The sequence below is a fragment of the Chiloscyllium punctatum genome, chromosome 8 (genome assembly GCF_047496795.1).
Source record: "Chiloscyllium punctatum isolate Juve2018m chromosome 8, sChiPun1.3, whole genome shotgun sequence".
NCBI classification, from domain to species: domain Eukaryota; kingdom Metazoa; phylum Chordata; class Chondrichthyes; order Orectolobiformes; family Hemiscylliidae; genus Chiloscyllium; species Chiloscyllium punctatum.
In genome coordinates, this window is record NC_092746.1 from 115,411,700 (window position 1) to 115,431,485 (window position 19,786).

A 19,786-nucleotide genomic window follows, 5' to 3' on the forward strand; every position below is an offset into this window, starting at 1 on the left:
GCCCTGAGCCAGGCTCAGGGTGTGTGTGTGTGAGTGTGAGTGTGTGTGTGTGTGTGTGTGTGCTGCCCTGAGCCAGGCTCTGTGTGTGTGTGTGTGTGTGTGTGTGTGTGCTGCCCTGAGCCAGGCTCAGTGTGTGTGTGAGTGTGAGTGTGTGCTGCCCTGAGCCAGGCTCAGGGTGTGTGTGTGTGAGTGTGAGTGTGTGTGTGCTGCCCTGAGCCAGGCTCTGTGTGTGTGTGTGCTGCCCTGAGCCAGGCTCTGTGTGTGTGTGTGTGTGTGCTGCCCTGAACCAGGCTCAGTGTGTGTGTGAGTGTGAGTGTGTGTGTGCTGCCCTGAGCCAGGCTCAGTGTGTGTGTGTGAGTGTGTGCTGCCCTGAGCCAGGCTCAGTGTGAGTGTGTGTGTGAGGGTGTGCTGCCCTGAACCAGGCTCTGTGTGTGTGTGTGTGTGTGCTGCCCTGAGCCAGGCTCAGTGTGAGTGTGTGTGTGAGTGTGTGCTGCCCTGAACCAGGCTCAGTGTGTGTGTGTGTGTGAGTGTGTGTGTGTGCTGCCCTGAGCCAGGCTCTGTGTGTGTGTGAGTGTGTGAGTGTGTGCTGTCCTGAGCCAGGCTCTGTGTGTGTGTGAGTGTGTGCTGTCCCGAGCCAGGCTCTGTGTGTGAGTGTGTGCTGTCCTGAGCCAGGCTCAGTGTGTGTGAGTGTGTGCTGCCCTGAACCAGGCTCAGTGTGTGTGTGTGTGTGTGTGTGCTGCCCTGAGCCAGGCTCAGTGTGTGTGTGTGTGTGTGTGTGCTGCCCTGAGCCAGGCTCAGTGTGTGTGTGAGTGTGTGCTGTCCTGAGCCAGGCTCTGGGAGTCAGTCCCCCTCTCCCCTCCCCCGGGCTCTGGAGTCCCCGCCCGACAACAACAACATCATCACAGCCAGAAATATGGCTAACGCCTGTGTCTGTTCATCCCCGTTCACCGTGACGGCGACACCGGGCGGGATCTAACCTCTGCTCACAGTCTCTCTCTGTCTCTGTCTGTCTGAGTCAGTGTGGGAGCCAGGGGACGGCGATGGAGGGCACTGCCGGAGATAACAGCCCATCCCTCAGCGATAGCGCCGGCTCCAACTCCAACCCCTGGATGCGAACGTGGGACAACAGCAGCTCCTTGTCGGCTCTGAACATAGGTAGGAAACTCTCCACCACCCCCTTCCCCTGCAAACCCTCTAACACACCAAACACCGGTAGGAAACTCCCCACCACCCCCTTCTCCCTAAAATCTCCAACGCCTCAGCAAAGTCCCTCGCCTTTCTGAACCTAGGCTGTACCTTCGCTTTTATTATTCCTCTCTCTCTCTAGGAGTGTATTCTCTCCTCTTTCCCTTGCACCGGGAGCCGCAATGGTTTGCAAGTGTGCCAGCATCTCGCTCAGAGAGTGTCCCTCTCTGCCGTCTCCCGTCCTGATGGTGGACATCAACTTAAGGCAGACCCCTCACCCGTCCTCACCCTCCCGCCCTATTTGGAGATGCATAGAATCGTCCTTGCTGTTATCTCATCTCCCTCTCTAACTCATTGTACCAGTTCCCCCTTTGTTTGTATTTTGGTTACCAGTTCCACACACAGATTGGCACCAGGGAACCAGCCCAATCTGCTCAATAAGGGTCACAGGCCTTTTCCTTGCCGTCAGGGAAAGTTTAAAGAAATGCTGATTTTAAAAAAAAATGTTCCTTTCATTTTGTAATCTTAACATTCATGGCTTTTGGAACTGTGGGCTGATGTGAGCATGTTTGATGTGATGTGTTGCCACTTAGCTCAATTGGCACGGAGGTTGGTTTGCGATACAGTGTGTGATGCCCAGTAGTGTTGGTTCACTTGCAAAGGTTACCATGAAGGATTCTCAATCTCTCTATCTCCTTGCGTGAGGCATGGTGACCCTCAGATTAAATTACCACTCTCTCCAATGACTTTTTTTGCGCTGGCTGGCAAGGGGTAATTTTGGTCACGATTAGAGTGGTGCTGGAAAAGCACATCAGATCAGGCAGCATCTGAGGAACAGGAGAATTGACGTTTCGGGCAAAAGCCCTTCATCAGGAGTGAGGCCAATCATCAGGAAAAAGGCCTCACTCCTGATGAAAGGCTTTTGCACGAAACATCAATTTTCCTGCTGCTCAGATGCTGCCTGATCTGCTGTGCTTTTCCAGCATCACTCTAATCTCCAGCATCTGCAGTACCCACTTCTGCCGAGGGATAATTTTGGACAGTCTTAATTTTCTGACTTCACCATGTGTGTTTGACTTGCCTAATATAAAACCTGACTTATTTTGTTGATTTAATGTGGAGGTGCCAGTGTTGAGAAGGGGTGGACAAAGAAAAATTGCAAAATAGCTTATGGTCCCACAGGTTTATTTGGAAGTACAAGATTTTGGAGCGGCTGTTCCTTCGTCAGGTAGTTACCGACAGCTTGTACTTCCAAATAAACCTGTGGGACTATAACCTGGTGTTGTTAGTAGATTGGCTGACCTCCAAACTTGTTTGCCCCACTGTTGAAAAGTCAGTGTTACTTGTCACTTGGCTATGCAAAGTTGAGTGAAAAATTCAATGATATATTCCATTTGCGTTGTATGCTATGTATCATGAAGTTGGACCAGCTAATTCAATTTGTTAGAGCATGGTGCTTAATAATGTTGATGCTGTGTGTTCAAATATGCACCAGCTGAGATGGTTCATTGAGTATTCTGCTTTTCCTTGTCTCACTGGGAGCCGAGGATCAGCAAACTTCTGATGAAGGGGGTGCTAGATTAAAAGAGAGAGCCTTCAGATTAATACTTATAATCTTCTTCTCCAAAATTGTACTTTATTCATAGAATTTGTCAATGTGCATCATGCCACAGTTGAGATTTAACAATATATACAGTTCAAAACAGATCAGTTTATTTCAATACATTATTGCAGCATTACAGACCCATTTACAGGGTATATTTTCAGGACTCAGTTCAAGTCAAACAATTTCGATTTCCAAAAATGTACTTTATTCATAAACATTCAAGTTGACTATACATAAAGTGCAATTGAGATTGATTTATTTTCAAAATGGTGTGAAATACCCTGAGGTGACTCACTATAGGCACAGTTGTATTTTATATTTACAATACAAATTCCATGTCATAGACTCAGCCCAACTGGTCTTTTACACAATATCCACTCCCTTGTTAAACTATGGAAAATGGTCCTTATTCAATTGGATTTTCCCCATTTGCCTGTGCAATTGCTGCTTCAAGTAGTCTTGGACCTGGGAATGTGCAAGTCTGCATCATGGAGTTGTCAAGAGCTCTTTTCAGTGGAGTACTAACAGGTTTTGGGCAGACTAAAGAATATTTGTTCCTGAGAGTGGTTTGCACTGCGCAGGGCCCTGAATCCCAGAAACTGCTAGGATTGCAACAAAAACCGTCATGATTTGGAGATGCTGGTGTTGGACTGGGGTGTACAAAGTTAAAAATCACACAACACCAGGTTATAGTCCAACAGGTTTATTTGGAAGCACTAGCTTTCAGAGCACTGCTCCTTCATCAGGTGGTTGTGGAGAATAAGATTGTAAGGCACAGAATTTATAGAAAAAGCTTACAGTGTGACGTAACTGAAATTATATATTGAAAAAGACCTGGATTGTTTGTTAAGTCTCTCAACTTTTAGAATGACCATGTTGGTTTCAGTTGTAAGCTGTAAATCACACTGTAAACTTTCTCTATAAATTCTGCGTCTTACAATTGTGTACTCCACAACCACCTGGTGAAGAAGTGACGCTCCGAAAGCTAGTGCTTCCAATTAAACCTGTCGGACTAATCTGGTGTTGTGTGATTTTTAACTTTAAAAGCCATCACATTCTCTTCCAGCACAATTCAAACGGAGGTGAATGAAGTTCTGTCCGTGGCTGTCTTGAGGGTAATGTAGAGAGGGGATGAGACTCCAGGTATTCAGGAAGGACTTAACGGGAAGGGCCCTTGTTGCCACCATGACCTGTCAAAGAATTCTATTTCCAAAATTACATTTAATTCATAAAATTTCTAAAAAAGGTAAATCGGAAAATAATTTGAATTAAATATTAAAAGTGCAATAAAATTCAATATTTCTTCATAAAACATCCCTTATTCTTAAAATGATTTCACTTAATATGATTTCACTTCTCTTGATAGCCACAATGTCGGGTACAGTCTGAGGGACTTTATGCAGCCTCCAGGCTAACAGTGCTATAGCTGGAAGGCCTGCAAATTTTCTCATTGCACCTCTGCAAAAATCAAACACCTACTCCAATTTTCCAGCTACCTATCCTAAAAATGCTCAGCTCCTGCAAGTGTTTTATGGTGATTTATTCTGATTTACACCTTCGTGGTGAATCTAGGAAGTGTGTGTTAGAAGGCTATTCAACTGTAAAGGCATCAGATTTGACACCGTTTCTTTGCTTGTTGGTTTAACTTTGAAGAATATCTGGCAGTAAGTAATGCAATAATCAAGATTGGAAATTCTAGCCAGTTGCATCTTTTTATTCCTTTTTTCCACTTCATGAGAATGCTGAGATCAACGATGGTGCTAGTATACCTGTCTAACCAAGATCAACTAATGTGATACAGAACCATGATTGATGATTGGCATTTCTCCGGCCTGTCAGTCTCCATTCCATAACGATTATACCATTTGTATTCTGAGTCTTTAGTGCCCTATCTGTAAATATCATGGTAATAAGTTGTAAACCAGTCTGTTATTAACATTGGATGCACTGCATGTTCATTGTGGACAAAAAAATACACCTCCCCCCTTGAAAGGCAATTGAAGCTAGACAATACTTGTGTTGCTAATGCTAAGTCAAATCAAAATTCATTTTTATTGACAATTTTTCACAATGATGTGAGGATAAAGGACATGCCAGTCAACTTTTAGATATTCATTGCAAACAAGGTGTTCATTATGAAATTGGTGTCAGTCTATTGAGTAAGTGCCACATTTAGTGGCCATTTGATATGTTTTCAGATTATCTTGTAAATCTCAAATTATAATTAAAAATGTTTCAATTGACCAATTAGAGTTTACAGACTATGGTGATGCATTGACTGAACTAATCCTAGGCTTATGACATTATTAGGTCAGAGACAATTAATGTGCATTGCCAGAATCAATAGACTTGTTTACAGATTAGCACATAATGAAATTATGTGATGATGCTATTAAAAGATATGCCATCATATTTAGTGTACATGTTTACTGAATAGTCTGTTATACTTGTGACCAGATGGGCTAATGTTTAAGAAATTCATTTATAGAACCATATGAAGACCATTTAAAGAAAAAAGAACAGGAGAAGGCTATTCAGCCCCTCAAGCCTGCTGCACATTCACTAGGATCATGGTTGCTCCAACATCCACTTTCCTGCCCTTTCCCTGTAACCCTTGATTCCCCGACTGATCAAGAATCTCTCTAACTCAGTCTTAAATATGCACGAGGATTCTGCCCCTCCAGCTCTCTATGGCAAGGAGTTCCAAAGACTTCCAACCCTCTGAGAGAATAAATTCCTCCTCTTCTTAGCCTTAAATTGGCATCCCTTTATTTTGACACTATGCCCTTTTGACACTTTCCCATGACTGGAAACATCCTCACCATTTACCATGTCGAGTCTCTTAAGATTCCTATATGTTTCAATGAGACCACCTCTCATTGTATTAAACTCCAGTGAGTATAGCCCTAATCTGTCTGACCCTTGCTTATAAAAGATAATTCCTCCATATTGGAGATCATCCTTGTGAATCTTCTCTGAACTGCCTCCAATGAAATGATATCTGTCCTTAAATAAGGGAACCAAAACAGCCCATGGTATTCCAAACATGGTCTCACCAGCACCTTGTACACTGTACATTGTTGCAGTAAGACTTCCCTACTCTTATACTCCAACTCGCTGGAAAGTTATGGTCTATAAGATTGTTTTTTTAATAAGGAGATGTTCTTTCTGTAACCAGTGTTTTTTTTTGTTAACTCTGTCCAGTTATTGAGCATGTTTGAAATAACCATAAACTAATAATAGGAATGAAGTTAAAGCACAAAATGCTCCAAATGTCCAGCGGGTCAGACAGCATCCCTGGACGAGTAAGAGAATTACTGGTTCAGGTCACTAGTATGTTTTTGGCATTTTCAGTTTTATTTCAGATTTTCAGTGTCTTCATATGTTGCTTTTGATTTAGACATAGTCATTGCTACTTAAACTGAGGACGTCAGTTCAAATGAGGCATTAAATATCCCCACCCCCATTCACCCATTGTACTCTTTGCTACCTTCCCCCACCCTCCTCTCTGACCAGTGACCTCTATCCCCACCCCCATACACCTATTGCTACCTACCTCTTTGCTACCTTCCCCCACCCTCTTCTCTGACCTATGACCTCCATCCCCACCCCCATACACCTTTGGTACTCTTTGCAACCTTCTCCCCAGCCCCACCCCCACCCATTTATCTCTCCACCCTCGAGGCTCCCTGCCTCTATTCCTGATGAAGGGCTTTTGCCTGAAACATCGATTTTTCTGTTCCTCGGATGCTGCCTGCTTTTCCAGCACCACTCTGATCTAAGACCTCCTTTACAACATTAACTGGGAGCTTTCCTGGTGTCATGGACAAATATTTTGCGTGCTCCACAGTGTTCAATCTGCAGTCACATCACTTCTACATACAGATGGATGGAGAAGATCCATGGGTGAAGAATAACAGAGGAGTCCTCCCTGGACTCCTGCCCAACGTTTATCCTTTGCCAACACCAGAACAAGCAGATTATTTGGTCATTATTGCATCGCTGTTTAGGACTTGCCCACACAGAACTTGGTTGCCTATCTTTCTCCCGCTGTGAACATTGTTACTCATCCCGAATTGCCATTGCATTGCATCTGGTACAGTTATGAGAAAGTGAGGACTGCAGATGCTGGAGATCAGAGTCAAGAGTGTGGCGCCGGAAAAGCCCAGCAGGTCAGGCAGCATCCGAGGAGCAGGAGACTCGACATTTCGGGCATAAACCCTTCATTAGGAATGAGGCGGCTGGAATCAGCCTCACTCCTGAGGAAGTGCTTCTACCCGAAATGTCGATTCTCCTGCTCCCTGGATGCTGCCTGAGCTGCCGTGCTTCTCTGGGTTACTAGTCTAGTACCATTATGATTACACCATCACCTCCCCCAACTCGAAGTTTCTTCCCTATGTTGCTTCAGTCAAACTCTTCTGTCGTGTTGCTGACCTCCATCAGGCCTCAGGCCTCTCTTTTGTAGAGAAGACAGACCCAGCCTGTTCAGTCATCCCTATCCCATATAATCTCCCAGTTCTGTTCTCATTCTGTCAGGAAGAAAAGAGAGGGGAGGGAGATGTGTGAAGGGACTGTTCCTCAAACTTATACTGTTGAGGAATTCCAATTGCTTTGATATGAAATAATGTAGCTCAGTTCAATAATCCTTGACTATGGTCTCCTTCTGTGCAGATCCCTTGTATTATCTATCTCCGAGAGGTCTTGAGTGATCAGAATCACTGGAGAGTGTAAGGCAGCTCTGCGTTAGCCACTTGGTTCCTTTTAGAGTTTTGATCTGAAGAGACAGTTGTAGACATGTCATGGATCTGCAATGAAGCACGATCACCAAAGGGGTAGCACAGAAACCACGTACACTGCCAACATTCACAAACTACACAATACAGGAAATATCTGATCGGTGCGCTTTTCTTAAATGCTATGTGCTCGGTGTTTAATACTCATGTTTGCAATAGAACATGATCCCCAAGATAATCTGGAGTCATAGCGATGTACAGCCTGGAAAAAGACCCTTCAGTCCAAATGCCGACCAGATATCCTAACCTAATCTAGTCTCATTTGCCAGCACTTGGCCCATATCACTCTAAACCCTTCCTATTCATATACCCATCCAGATACCTTTTAAATGTTGTAATTGTACCAGCCTCCACTACTTCCGCTGGCAGCTCATTCCATACACACACCACTTCCTGCGTGAAAAAGTTGCCCCTTAGGTCCCTTTTAAAACCTTCCCCTTTCACTCTAAACCTATGCCCTCTAGTTCTGGACTCTCCCACCTCAGGGCAAAGACCTTGTCTATTTATCGTATCCATGCCCCTCATAATTTTATTAACCTCTATTTTCCAACTGAACGGTGAATGACGAAAAAGGATTCCCACTCGTGAGCAATGTGAGGCCTATCTGCTGTCTTGACATCCCCATTATTGTGTCCCCGCACCTCGTTCAGACACAGTTTCCCATTCTTCCACCTACTGACAGAAGCCAGGCAGTGACAGTTCCTGACGATGAAAGTCAGAGCGGTTGCCTGGTGACTGCAGCTTGCTCCTCTGGTCCTCCATCATGGACGCCAGACACCAACACCTCATGGGCATGCTCCGCGCGTAGTGACAGGCCGCATTTTACCCCTCACCCCCAATCCACAGAACCTTCGGATTCCCCGGGTTGCAAATCGGGCTGTGAATACCACTCTGCCCGACCTGTCTGGGCCAATTGCAGGTTGCTAATGGGTGACCAGGTATGGGGCTAGGGTTTGAAGATGGCGTGGGCACCAGGAATCCTGGGAAGTCGTGGCAGTGATCTGTAGTGAGTGGGAGAATGTGACAAGAGTGGGGAACAGTGATTGAGTCATTGGGGTTTGGGAAGAGATCACTTGGTGGGGTTGGTGGAGAGAAACCTTCTATAAAACCTGCCAAAAATTGTCAATTTGCTGATGTCTGGCAAGATTCAATTAAAAATCACACAACACCAGGTTGTAGTGCAACAGGTTCATTTGGAAGTACTAGCTTTCAGAGCGCTGCTCCTTCATCAGATGTCACATTGTCCCACTCACCACAGATCACTGCCAGGACTTCCCAGGATTCCTGGTGCCCACGCCATCTTCAAACCCTAACCCCGTACCAGGTATCTGATGAAGGAGCAGCGCTCCGAAAGCTAGTACTTCCAAATAAACCTGTTGGACTATAACTTGGAGTTGTGTGGTTTTTAACTTTGTCCATCCCGGTCCAATACTGGCACCTCCACATCATGGTAAGATTCAGTAATCTTACACGACTCAGCATTATCCTTTAGTGCTCTCAGGAGCCAGTGGGATACTTTTGAATTTGTAATTGCTTTTATAATGTAGGAAACGTGGCAATTCATTGTTCTGTTCCCACTAACATCGATGACCTGTTTCATCTGTTGGTTTTGGGATAAATGTTGACCAGAAAGAGGTGACCAATGCTCTCTATCACTAGAGATTTAATTACTGTGATTTGTCAAATATTTGATGATGTGATTTGTTTTTCACTCATGGACAGGATCACAGTCCTTGATCTTTCAGCATCCAGCAATTCTAAAGTAAGTTAAGAATCTGACGGGCTGAAGGGCCTCTTCTGTACTGTATGATTCTTTGAAATTCTTGTACTGTTCAAATTCAGTGACCTTGCCTGGTTGTGCATGTGTAAAAAGTGAAAATTAATGATTTGCATTTATGTAACACCTTTCACAACCAAAGGTAGCACAAGCACTTTGCATCCAGTGAGATATTTTAAGTGTGTTCAGTGTTGTAATGTAGAAGACGTGGCAGTCAGTTTGTGCACAATAAGCTGTCACACCATGACCAATGATCAGGTTATCTGCTTTCAATGACATGGGTTAAAGTATAAATATTGGCTCCAGGGAGAACCGAGATGAAAATGTGCTGCTGGAGAAGCGCAGCAGGTCAGGCAGCATCCAAGGAGCAGGAGAGTCGACGTTTCAGGCATGAGCCCTTCTTCAGGGAGAACCCCCAACCTTCTTCACACTTTACATCCACTTGAGGGGGCAGACAGACTTTCAGTTTCACATCTCACCCATAAAAAAGCCCCTTTGACAGTGCAGCACTCCATCAGCAGTGTGTGAACGAGTGTAGACCTGGATTGCATGCTTTGATCTTTGGAACTCATGAAATCCTCATTCCTCTGACTCCGTAGTGAGAACGTTACCTGCTGAGAAGTCTACTTTGAACCCTCAGGGCATCCATATCGTCATCTTGCTGATTGCTTTATTCTTGTATTTCAAAATTAGTGAAAAGTAGAAATGTCGGCACTCGGACAGACAGGCACACTCAGGCACAGACACATGCACACACAGACTGATAAATACATACACTCAGAGAGAAGGGTACACACAGATAAATGGGGAAGCACGCACACACACACACACGCGCGCGCACGTGCACATGTACACAGACCCACTCAATCTCCTGTTGATTGGAGCTGGGAATTTAGTTGAGCTTGGTAGACTGATTGCTCACTTGTTGGTCTTTGGTTCTCTTGCAATCACTGCGATTCCTTCAAGCTTCTGAACTCAATGTTTTTTTAAAAAATGGCTTCATTATATTGTCCTGTCGTGGGTGTGAGGTTACCTATTGGCCCAACACCTGAGGCTGAAATGTGTGCTGGTTCGGCTCCAGTGATTGTGAGCATTGTTACATAGTCAGTGTTACAGCAATGTGCTGTGATCTGCCCTATTAAATATGGATCAGTGCCCAGAACCAAGACCACAGGATTTGTTTGGCAAACTTGCAGTGCTGCAGTTAACTTGAGTTTAGATCTTTTGCAGGCCCAGGAGCAGATCAAATTAAATGTCAGCGCTAAACACTAAAGGCATTCTAACCTTGTTTTCCCACATCCACTTTCTCCCCATTCTTCCTGAAGAAACCACAAAGTTGAGAGGCCAGCGAGTGCCACTTGTTAAATGCAGGCTACCACACGATGGTTGCAACCTTCTGACCCTCCACGTCTCATTCCCACCACCCTCTGTCTTCCCTCTGTCACCTCCTCCCCCACCCCAATTCACAAGATGCTCCCTCCTTATTCAGACACACACACACACACAACGCCGCCGCCACCACCACCACATGTAGTGATAGCACAGAATTGCTGTGTCGTGCAGAATGAGGTCATTTGGCTAACTGTGTTTGTGCCAGTGAGCATCATTACCAAAGCGCCATTCTCCGAAGAATTTCTTCGCATGTTGGGGTGAAGCCTCTGCATGTCAGTCAGCCGTTGAGAACTTCCAGACAATTGTGGCCCAGCTTTGGTGGTTGCTAAGCGTTAAGATGATGGGGGCGGGGGAGGGCGTGAGACCTGGCCAGGCCCCCCTGAGTCAGGCAGCTGAGACCAGGCAAGTGGCGCCGAGCTTGCTGCCCATAACAGTTTGGCATCGACTATATAATGAGCTGAGAACAATGTAATCAGGCAGGAAAACCTCCGTCCTGCTTGTCCACCCTACCTTCTCACTCAAGAAGAAAGAAGCAAATTCACTGCAGGAGGGACAAGGACATCAGTAGATTGGAAAATGGAGGAGCTAATGGAGATGATGGATGAATTGGTTGTGGTGCGTCAGAGTGACTGAGCTGTGGATAGAACCAACACAGACAGAGCAAATAGGAACAGGAGCAGGACATTTGGCCCTTTGAGCCTGCTCTGCCATCCAATATGATCAAGGCTGACCATCCAACTCAGGGCCCTGTTCCCATTTTCTCCTCAGATCCTTTGATCCCTTGAGCCCTAAGAACTATATCTAACTCCTTCTTAAAACTATTCGATGTTTTGGCCTCAGCTGCTCTCTGTGGGAGAGAGTCTCACAGACTCCTCAACTCACTCATAAACGGCCTACCCTATATCCTTAAACCTATCCCCACCTCGATTCTGGATCCTCTGGTCATTGGGAACATCCTTCCTGCATTTCCCCTGTATCGTCATGTCAGAGGAGAGTTACACTTTGAGGGGTAGAAGGTGCATGCATTCACAGGATCTGACCTTCTCTGGCCAGGCCAGCATTTATTGCCCATGTCCACATTGTAGTCACATGTCGACCAGACCAGGAAAGGATGGCAGTTTCCTTCCCTAAAAGGCATTAGTGAACCAGATGGGGTTTTCTGACATTCAACAATGGTTTTATGATCACCATTGGACTTCAATTCCACCATCTGCCATGGCAGGATTTGAACCCTGGTCCCCAGAACATTACCTGGGTCTCTTGACTAATAGCCTAGCGATAATGCAACTAGGCCATGGCCTCTCCTTAATAGGTCAGAGGCAGGGTCATTATATTATTAATCATAACTAGTAGTTAAACCCTGGTAAATGGAGGTAGATCAGAAGAAGCTAGTTGAAGCTCATTTGCTTCCTCTGGTTCAACTAGTTCTGCATTGTGATGGGAATTTGTGTGATCTGCAGCTCCAATCTCAGGGAGCAGTGTGATGGGGGAAGGGGGTGTTGCTACAGGATATACAGAAGACTGTGAATAGCCAAGACCCAATCCATCAATAACTCTGTCAGGAGATGACTCCTCGTGAATAGCAGGAACTTGCCACAAAATATCACAGAGAGATGTGAAGGGACTTTTGGAAATTGGTGTTAACCCTTTCATGTTACTGTTTGTGAGAAAATGTCAGAGCAGTAGGAAAGAATGATTTATAATCTTGACCTCTTTTCTCTGAAGAAAATGTACTGTATAGAATGTATATTAGTGGGAGAAAGCTATAACAGTATACATATATCAAGACATTTATAGAATGCACTCTATAGTACAATCAGATTTCTCAGCAACTCCCATCAACATCTCCAGGGCAGTTATGGATGGGGAATAAATTCTGTCCCTGCCAGGAATGTCCACATCAAAAAAAGACATTTAAAAAATGTATCATGTTAATTATCTCTTGATTTGACAGTAATTATATATCATTATAGATCCCACACTACCTTGCATGCTATTCTTCCCATTCCTTGGCTAAAAATTGTCAAGCTGGCCAGTATTCAGGAATGCACAAACAGAAGTTTTCTCTGTTCAGATGTTAGGCTAACAGTTGCTATCTGGTGGAGAGGTGATAGCCTAGTGGTATTATTGCTGGACTGTTGCTCCGGAGACCAAGGGGGATTTCTGGGGACCTGGGTTCAAATCTTGTCAATGCAGATGGTAGAATTTGAATTCAAAAAGAAATCTGCACTGAAGAGTCTAATGATGACCATGAAACGGATAAACCCATCTGGTTCATTAATAGGGAAGGAAACTGCCATCCTCGCCTGGTCTGGACCCACAACAATGTGGTTGATTCTTAAACTGCTCCCTGGGCAATTAGAGATGGACAATAAATGCTGACCTAGCCAGTGACACCCTCATCCCATTAATGAATAAAAAAAAACCCCAGTAGATTTCCTGGTCACTGATTCCAACCCTCTCACCAGCAAATAAATGGAGCCTAAATCAATCTATGAGCAACTTCACCTTCATACTGGGCTCTAACGTGAGCTTGTTTCCACCATTACTAAAAGACAACAATTTTCTGTTCTGTAACTCACCTTTGCATAATTATGTACATTTTCTTTAAATTTGATGCTACCTTTAATTTTAACAGTGGGTTCTCCTCTTAGAATTTTTCTTTTTCACTGGAAAGCAACTATTCTGTGTATTCTGAAACATTCCATTTGTCAGCCACTGCAACGGTATTGACATTAATCTTAACTTAATCTTTAAGGGATGGCAAGGGACCGGGGTTTGATTCCAACCTTGGACAACTGTCTGTGTGGAGTTTGCACATTCTCCCCGTGTCTACGTGGATTTCCTCTGAGTCCTCTGATTTCCCTCCACAGTTCAAAAATGGGCAGGTTAGGTGAATGGCCCATAATATCCAGTGATGGGCCAGCTAGGTGGATTAGCCATGGGAAATGCAGGGTTACAGGGATAGAGTAGTGGGGTGAATCTTGGTGGGATGCTGGTTGGAGCATTGATTTCATGGTCCAAATGGCCCGTTTCAACACTAGTGACTCTATGATTCTAATTTGCCGGTTCATGTTCGTGTTTTCGTACTTTCACAATTGCCTTTATTTAAGTTTTAAATATTGGTCTCAGACCCACTCTTCTCTCCCTTCAACTGTGTCCGCTCGCACCAATGCTGATGGCTTGCCACTCTCACTTCTCCATGCATCATCTTCCCCCACTTACTCTCACCCACCACACACCCCAACAACACTACTCCATCTAACCCAGTAGTGACAATTGCACCACCACCTCTCTGCTGCTCAATCACTCCCTTGCTCTCATTCCAGGCGAAACCATCCTATAATTGTGCTGAAAGAGCCAGGACAGGTGCTGGAGTGCCCGTAATTTGGCTCCTCCAGCCCCAACAAGGAGAGGACCTTGGCTCTCGCCAGCGATGAACAGTCCTGTGGAGGTGCAGAAACATCCGTGTCTAGGCAACCAAGTAAGAAGCGTTGTTTACTGTCCAGTCACCATCACTCTGAGTGTGTTCCTCACATCTCAGAACGTCTACCCTGTGTCCAAGATGCCTTCTCTGCTTTGTCTCCTGCAGGTCCCAGTGACATCACCGTGTTCTCCGCAGTCAAGAGGATGGCCCCTCAAGACATCCCCACCCCCACCTCTGAGGAAGAGGGCACGGATGTCACAGAGGAAGTGTCGGCCAGGCTGCCTCCTGCAACCCTCCCTCAGCTCAGACGCTGACACCTCGATGGGTACGTTATCTAGATTAGAGTCAGGGGCTGGTGGGCACCTCAGTGCCACACCTCCACAGGAGGAAGAAACACAGACACTCTGAGGAGAGCTGGAGGCCAGGCGCCTGCTCAGGCCTGGGTCTCTCCAGTCGCCATTTTGTTGGCCTGAATGAGTAGATACAGGACTAGCACTGAGCAACCTGATGCTGCAGCCAGGCAGCAATGCGTTCGGGGACCAGCTGCCTCTGGCATGTAAGCGTTTAGCTTCTTCCATGTTGGCAACTTCCATGGAGAACCAGGTCAAAAGAGTCTCCACGTCTGCAGGATATGGAGGTTCTGAAGCTCATTTCCGACAGGGCGTAGACAGTAGGTATCGAGACAGAGGAGGGACCCTCTGATGTTTCCTCTCAGAACACTCGCGAGCTGGCTCAACCTTTCAGCTTCTCGCTGCTAGTGATCCTCAGCCCCCCACCGTGGGAGATCAATTCAAAGAGGGGTGCACCTCCCTCAGGGCAGGACACACTTAACAAGCCTGGGCCATCCAGACACAAATACCACCCAACATTAGCTCCGAAACCAACAGGCCCCATTGTGGAGCAGGCTCCCTTCATCCCAGGACATGGTGGGAAAGAGGGAGAGAAGACCATCTTCTGAGGGCACACAGGTGGCATGTGATCACATTTGGAAATATATGTTTATTTTTCTACATCAGCTGTGTTTGTGAATGTCTGTCTAGCCATAATTTTTACATTGAAGGTCCAGAGCCTAACCATCTTTAACAGGATGCAATGTTTGATGGGTCATGGTGTGAAGCGAGCAGGCTATAGATCGGGGAGGGGGGGGGGGGGGTGGGTGGGATTTGGACTCCGGTCAGTAGGTTAACACCTGAGATTCACAAAGCATATAGCATTCACAGGGGTCTTTCACCTGTACCGTACAGGAATCTATGCCATTGATGTGTTTCTCTGAAAGGTCTCACATCCCCCAGAATTGAAGTCCCCCTCCCCTCACAAAACGTAACACCTATTCCACTCACTCTGGCTGTGGCTGCAGCCATTTTCATCTGCACTGCACGCTTGTTATGTTGGTTTGTTCGGGTCATTTCGGAGGGCAGTTGGGAGGCAGCTGTATTGCCGTGGGCCTGGAGTCACATGTGGGTCAGACTGGGTAAGGACGACAGATTTCCTTCCCTAAATGAATGAACCAGATGGGTTAAATTGGCGGTTTTAGTTTTAAATTCTGAAGTGAATTAACCCAGGAGGAGAATGTTAATAAAATGGAAAGAGAATAATACGTGTGGACACTGAAAAAGATCATGGATCCTGGTGATAATAAATTGAAGCTATCACAAGTTATGTCTAAATGGTTGGGCATTGATATCATAATAACCACACAGAATGTTGGGATGCCTGACTCGTCTGGGGTTCATTGACCATGGTGCAGATGGAATGATCGCAGCTTGGAACTATTTCCTCTTGCAAAGTGCAAACTTTCAGAACACAAACTAAAAACCAGAAAAGGGGTTTGGGAGGGTTGACACTGAGAGGTTGTTTCCCTCTGGCTGGGGTACATAGATCTCAAGGCATTTAAGAGTCATCCACTTATGAGTAATTTCTTCACTCAGAGGGTTGTGAATCTTCAGAATTTTCTTCCCCAACGATTGTGATGCTCCATCGGTGAATACTGTTAAGATTGAGACAGACAGTTTTCTGCCTCTTAGTGAATCCAGGAATATGGGGAGTGGGTAGAAATGTGGAGTTAAGGCAGAGGATCAGCTGTTATGGTACTGGGCTACCATTTAAACTATAGTTGTCCTCTGGTATTTAACTCAACTGATCAATTCTAAACTTTGACAGTGAATGCACCTATTCATTGACTGATGAATTTTTTCCCCTTTTTTCGTTAATTTCAAAACATACCTTATTCTTTAAAAAATGTATACACACACAAAGTCACACATGTAACTTCAGCAGAAAGACCACAGACACTAGTTTTTCCTCATTGCTCCTTGGCGGCAGCTGCCCCAAGCTTCAGCGTGTCCCTCAGCACATAGTCCTGGACCTTGGAATGTGCCAGTCTGCAACACCCAGTCAAGGTCAACTCCTGGCTCTGAAAGACCAACAAGTTTTGCCAGATCAAAGAGCACCTTTCACTGAGTTGATGGTCCTCCAAGCGCAGTTGATGTTTGTCTCAGTGTGTGTCCAAAGGAACAAACCGTAGAGCACAAATGAAAAACAGTATGTAGCAGAGATCTCTCTCCCATTCTGCATGTGGCTTTTCTCCACAATAATTAGAATTTTGGTTTAATTCTAACCCTTCACCATTAAAGTTACTGATGCAATTTTGGCATTCGGTGTAACTGGGAAAGGATCGGTGCACGCGGTTCAGTGATGTGGGGTTTTAACTGTGAAAATTAGGAAAGCTGACTTACTCAGGCCTCTCTACAACAAAGTCATAAGGTGTGGTGCTGGAAAAGCACAGCCGGTCACACAGCATCTGAGGAGTGGCCGAGTAGACGTTTCGAGCACAAGCCCTTCACCAGGCATTCCTAATGAAAACCTTATGCTCGAAACGTCGATTCTCCTGCTCCTTGGATGTTGCCTGACTGGCTGTGCTTTTCCAGTCCACACTTTTTGACTCTGATATGCAGCATCTGCAGCCCTCACATTCTCCTCTCTACAACAACAGCATCAACAACTTACATTTGTGTTATGGCTTTAACCCATTAAAACATCTCACAGGAGTGTTATGAAACTATATATGACACAGAGCTCAAGTAAGATATTGGGTCAGGTGACAAAAGACTTGGTTAAAGAGAAAGGTTTGAATGACCATTGAAAAGGAAAGAAATGGGAGGCAGAGAGTTGTAGGGAGATGATTCCCACAACTTGGAAACCAGTAGTGGAGTGATTAAAGGGACTAGAATTAGTGGAGGGCAAATACTTTGGAGGCTGGATGGAGATTACAGAGTTAGGGAGAAGGTGAAGTCATTTGCAAGTGAGAATGGGAATTTTAAAGTCAGCACCTTATTTGACTCCATGTCGGTCAGGGCCTGAAGGGTATAGGGAACTTGACATGCATTTGGAGGTTTTGAATGAGCCGTGGTTTATGGAGGTGGGAAGGTTCAAGTGAGCATGAGAGTGCTGGAGGAGTTGAATCTGGAGCTAACAGAAGTATGCAAGACAGTTTCAGGACAGGTGTTTTCTATAACAGTCTTTGCCATTTCTCACACTCTCTTTCTGTCACTCTCCGTGTTGCCCTGACAATGTTATATTGTGGCCCCAAACTGCCAGTGTCTGTAGGTGTGGTTACCAGCCCTGTGGTTTATGACTATTTTGGGAATGACTGATCTAATGCTCAAAGACAGGATTAAGAGCACAATTGACTTGTTGTACTTTGACAAACTGTGTACATTTGTTGATGGTGCTCTCTCAAGTGGTAACAGACTTCTACAGTGAAGAACTGGGTCATGGCAAATTTTCCTGAAGACATCCAAGATCACAGGAAAGATAATATTGGCCTTGGAGGAGGTGCATGACAGATTCAGCAGAATGATACCTGAATCTGAAGGGTTTAATTACAAGCACAGATTGCATAGAAGGGTGATCGAGTTGAGGTGTTTAAAATGTTTGTGTTATGAAAAATGCAGTCTGAAGTCACACATTGGAGTGTAAGTGGATTGGAAATGTGTCAGGAGGGTTCTGTCGGTCTGGCACATACTGTTTGCAGATATTTGGTAATACTGCTTGTCTGCAATCATGGGATGCATGTGGCCATGGCAAGACCCCAACCTTCCTGGTCATTTTAACACAGCGTCTAGCTCACATGCCCATGTGTCTGTCCTCCAGTGTTCCAGTGAATCCCAGCACAAACTGGAGCAGCAACATCTCACCTTCAGGCCAGGCATTTTACAGCCTTCTGGGCTTATTATGGGGTTCAACATCTTCAGGTTGTGAACCCTCTCCTATTCCTTCCCTTTCGTTTAGCTTTACTTGTTCCATTCTCTGTCACAAGATCCTGTCTCTCCCCCACCACCCCCCAACACCCAAGTGGGCCTGTCTGTTCAACACCGTTGTTCTGCTATTCCCACATTCCAATCATTTAATGTGACCTATCAACAGCCTTTCTCCCTCCCACACCCTCACACTATTGCATAAATGCTGCTGCCTTCACACTTCACATCATTTAGACTCAAAACAAGCAAGGATGTTGCCAGGGTTGGAAGGTTGGAGCTCCAAGGAAAGGCTGAATAGATTGGGGCCGTTTTCCCTGGAGCGTTGGAGGCTGAGGGGTGACCTTATAGAGGTTTACAAAATCATGAGAGGCATAGACAGGATAAATAGACAAGGTCTTTTCCCTGGGGTGGGGGAGTCCAGAACTAGAGGGCATAGGTTTAGGGTGAGAGGGGAAAGATATAAGAGACCTAAGGGGCAACCTTTTCATGCAGAGGATAGTACGTGTATGGAATGAGCTGCCAGAGGTGGAGGCTGATACAATTACAGCATTTAACTCAGCCATATTAGGGAGATTTAAACCATCCTTGGATAAGCACATGAATGATGATGGGATAGTGTAGGAGGATGAGCTTAGATTAGTTCACAGGTTGTACAACATCAAGGGCCAAAGGACCTGTTCTGCACTGTATAGGAAGGATTTAGAGGGATTTGGGCCAAGTACAGGCAAATGACACTAGATTAGGTTAGGATATCTGGTCAGCATGGACGAATTGGACTAAAGGGTCTGTTTCCATGCTGTACATCTCTATGATTCTATGACTAGCTTGCTGTCTCTCCATGGATACTATCTGACCTGCTGTGATCTCCAGCATGTTTTGTTTTCAGTACAGATTCCAGCATCTGCAGTAATGTGCCCCTGCTGTTGCAGGTGTTGTCTCTTGGGTGATATTTTAAAGGTACCTGCTTTCAGCTGGCTGTAGAAGATTGCACGGAGCTATTAGGGAAACTGGGGGAAGTCTTTCCTGATGTCGTGGCCATTTTGTCCCTTGTAAAAAGAGATCATCTCGTCAGTGCGGTGTTGCTGTTTTTGTGGGATCTTGCTGTGTTCAAACTGACTGTCATGTTTCCCATATTAATGTTAAAAATCACACAACACCAGGTTATAGTCCAACAGCTTTACTTGGAAGTTCTAGCTTTGGAGTGCTGCTCCTTCATCCAGTAGCTCCAAAAATTAGTGCTCCCAAATAAACCTGTTGGACTATAACCTGGCATTGTGTGATTTATAACATAATATAACACAAAATTCCTGATGAAGGGCTTTTGCCCAAAATGTCAATTTTCCTGCT

General features: G+C 45.3%; 1 protein-coding gene across 4 annotated transcripts in view; it reads left to right on the top strand.

Moving 5' to 3' along the window:
- The first annotated feature begins 323 nt into the window (after window positions 1-323).
- The window catches only part of LOC140480834 (uncharacterized), an 88,979-nt gene continuing 69,516 nt past the window's right edge, over window positions 324-19,786 (top strand). The window contains exons 1-3 of one of the 4 annotated variants that reach the window (XM_072576298.1): window positions 324-1,155; window positions 14,083-14,237; window positions 14,346-14,505. In XM_072576298.1, coding sequence (XP_072432399.1) covers window positions 14,190-14,237; window positions 14,346-14,505 — 208 coding nt within the window. In that variant the 5' untranslated portion in view covers window positions 324-1,155; window positions 14,083-14,189. The remainder of the gene's footprint in view (window positions 1,156-14,082; window positions 14,238-14,345; window positions 14,506-19,786) is intronic. The other 3 variants (XM_072576296.1, XM_072576299.1, XM_072576297.1) reach the window with 3 other exon arrangements.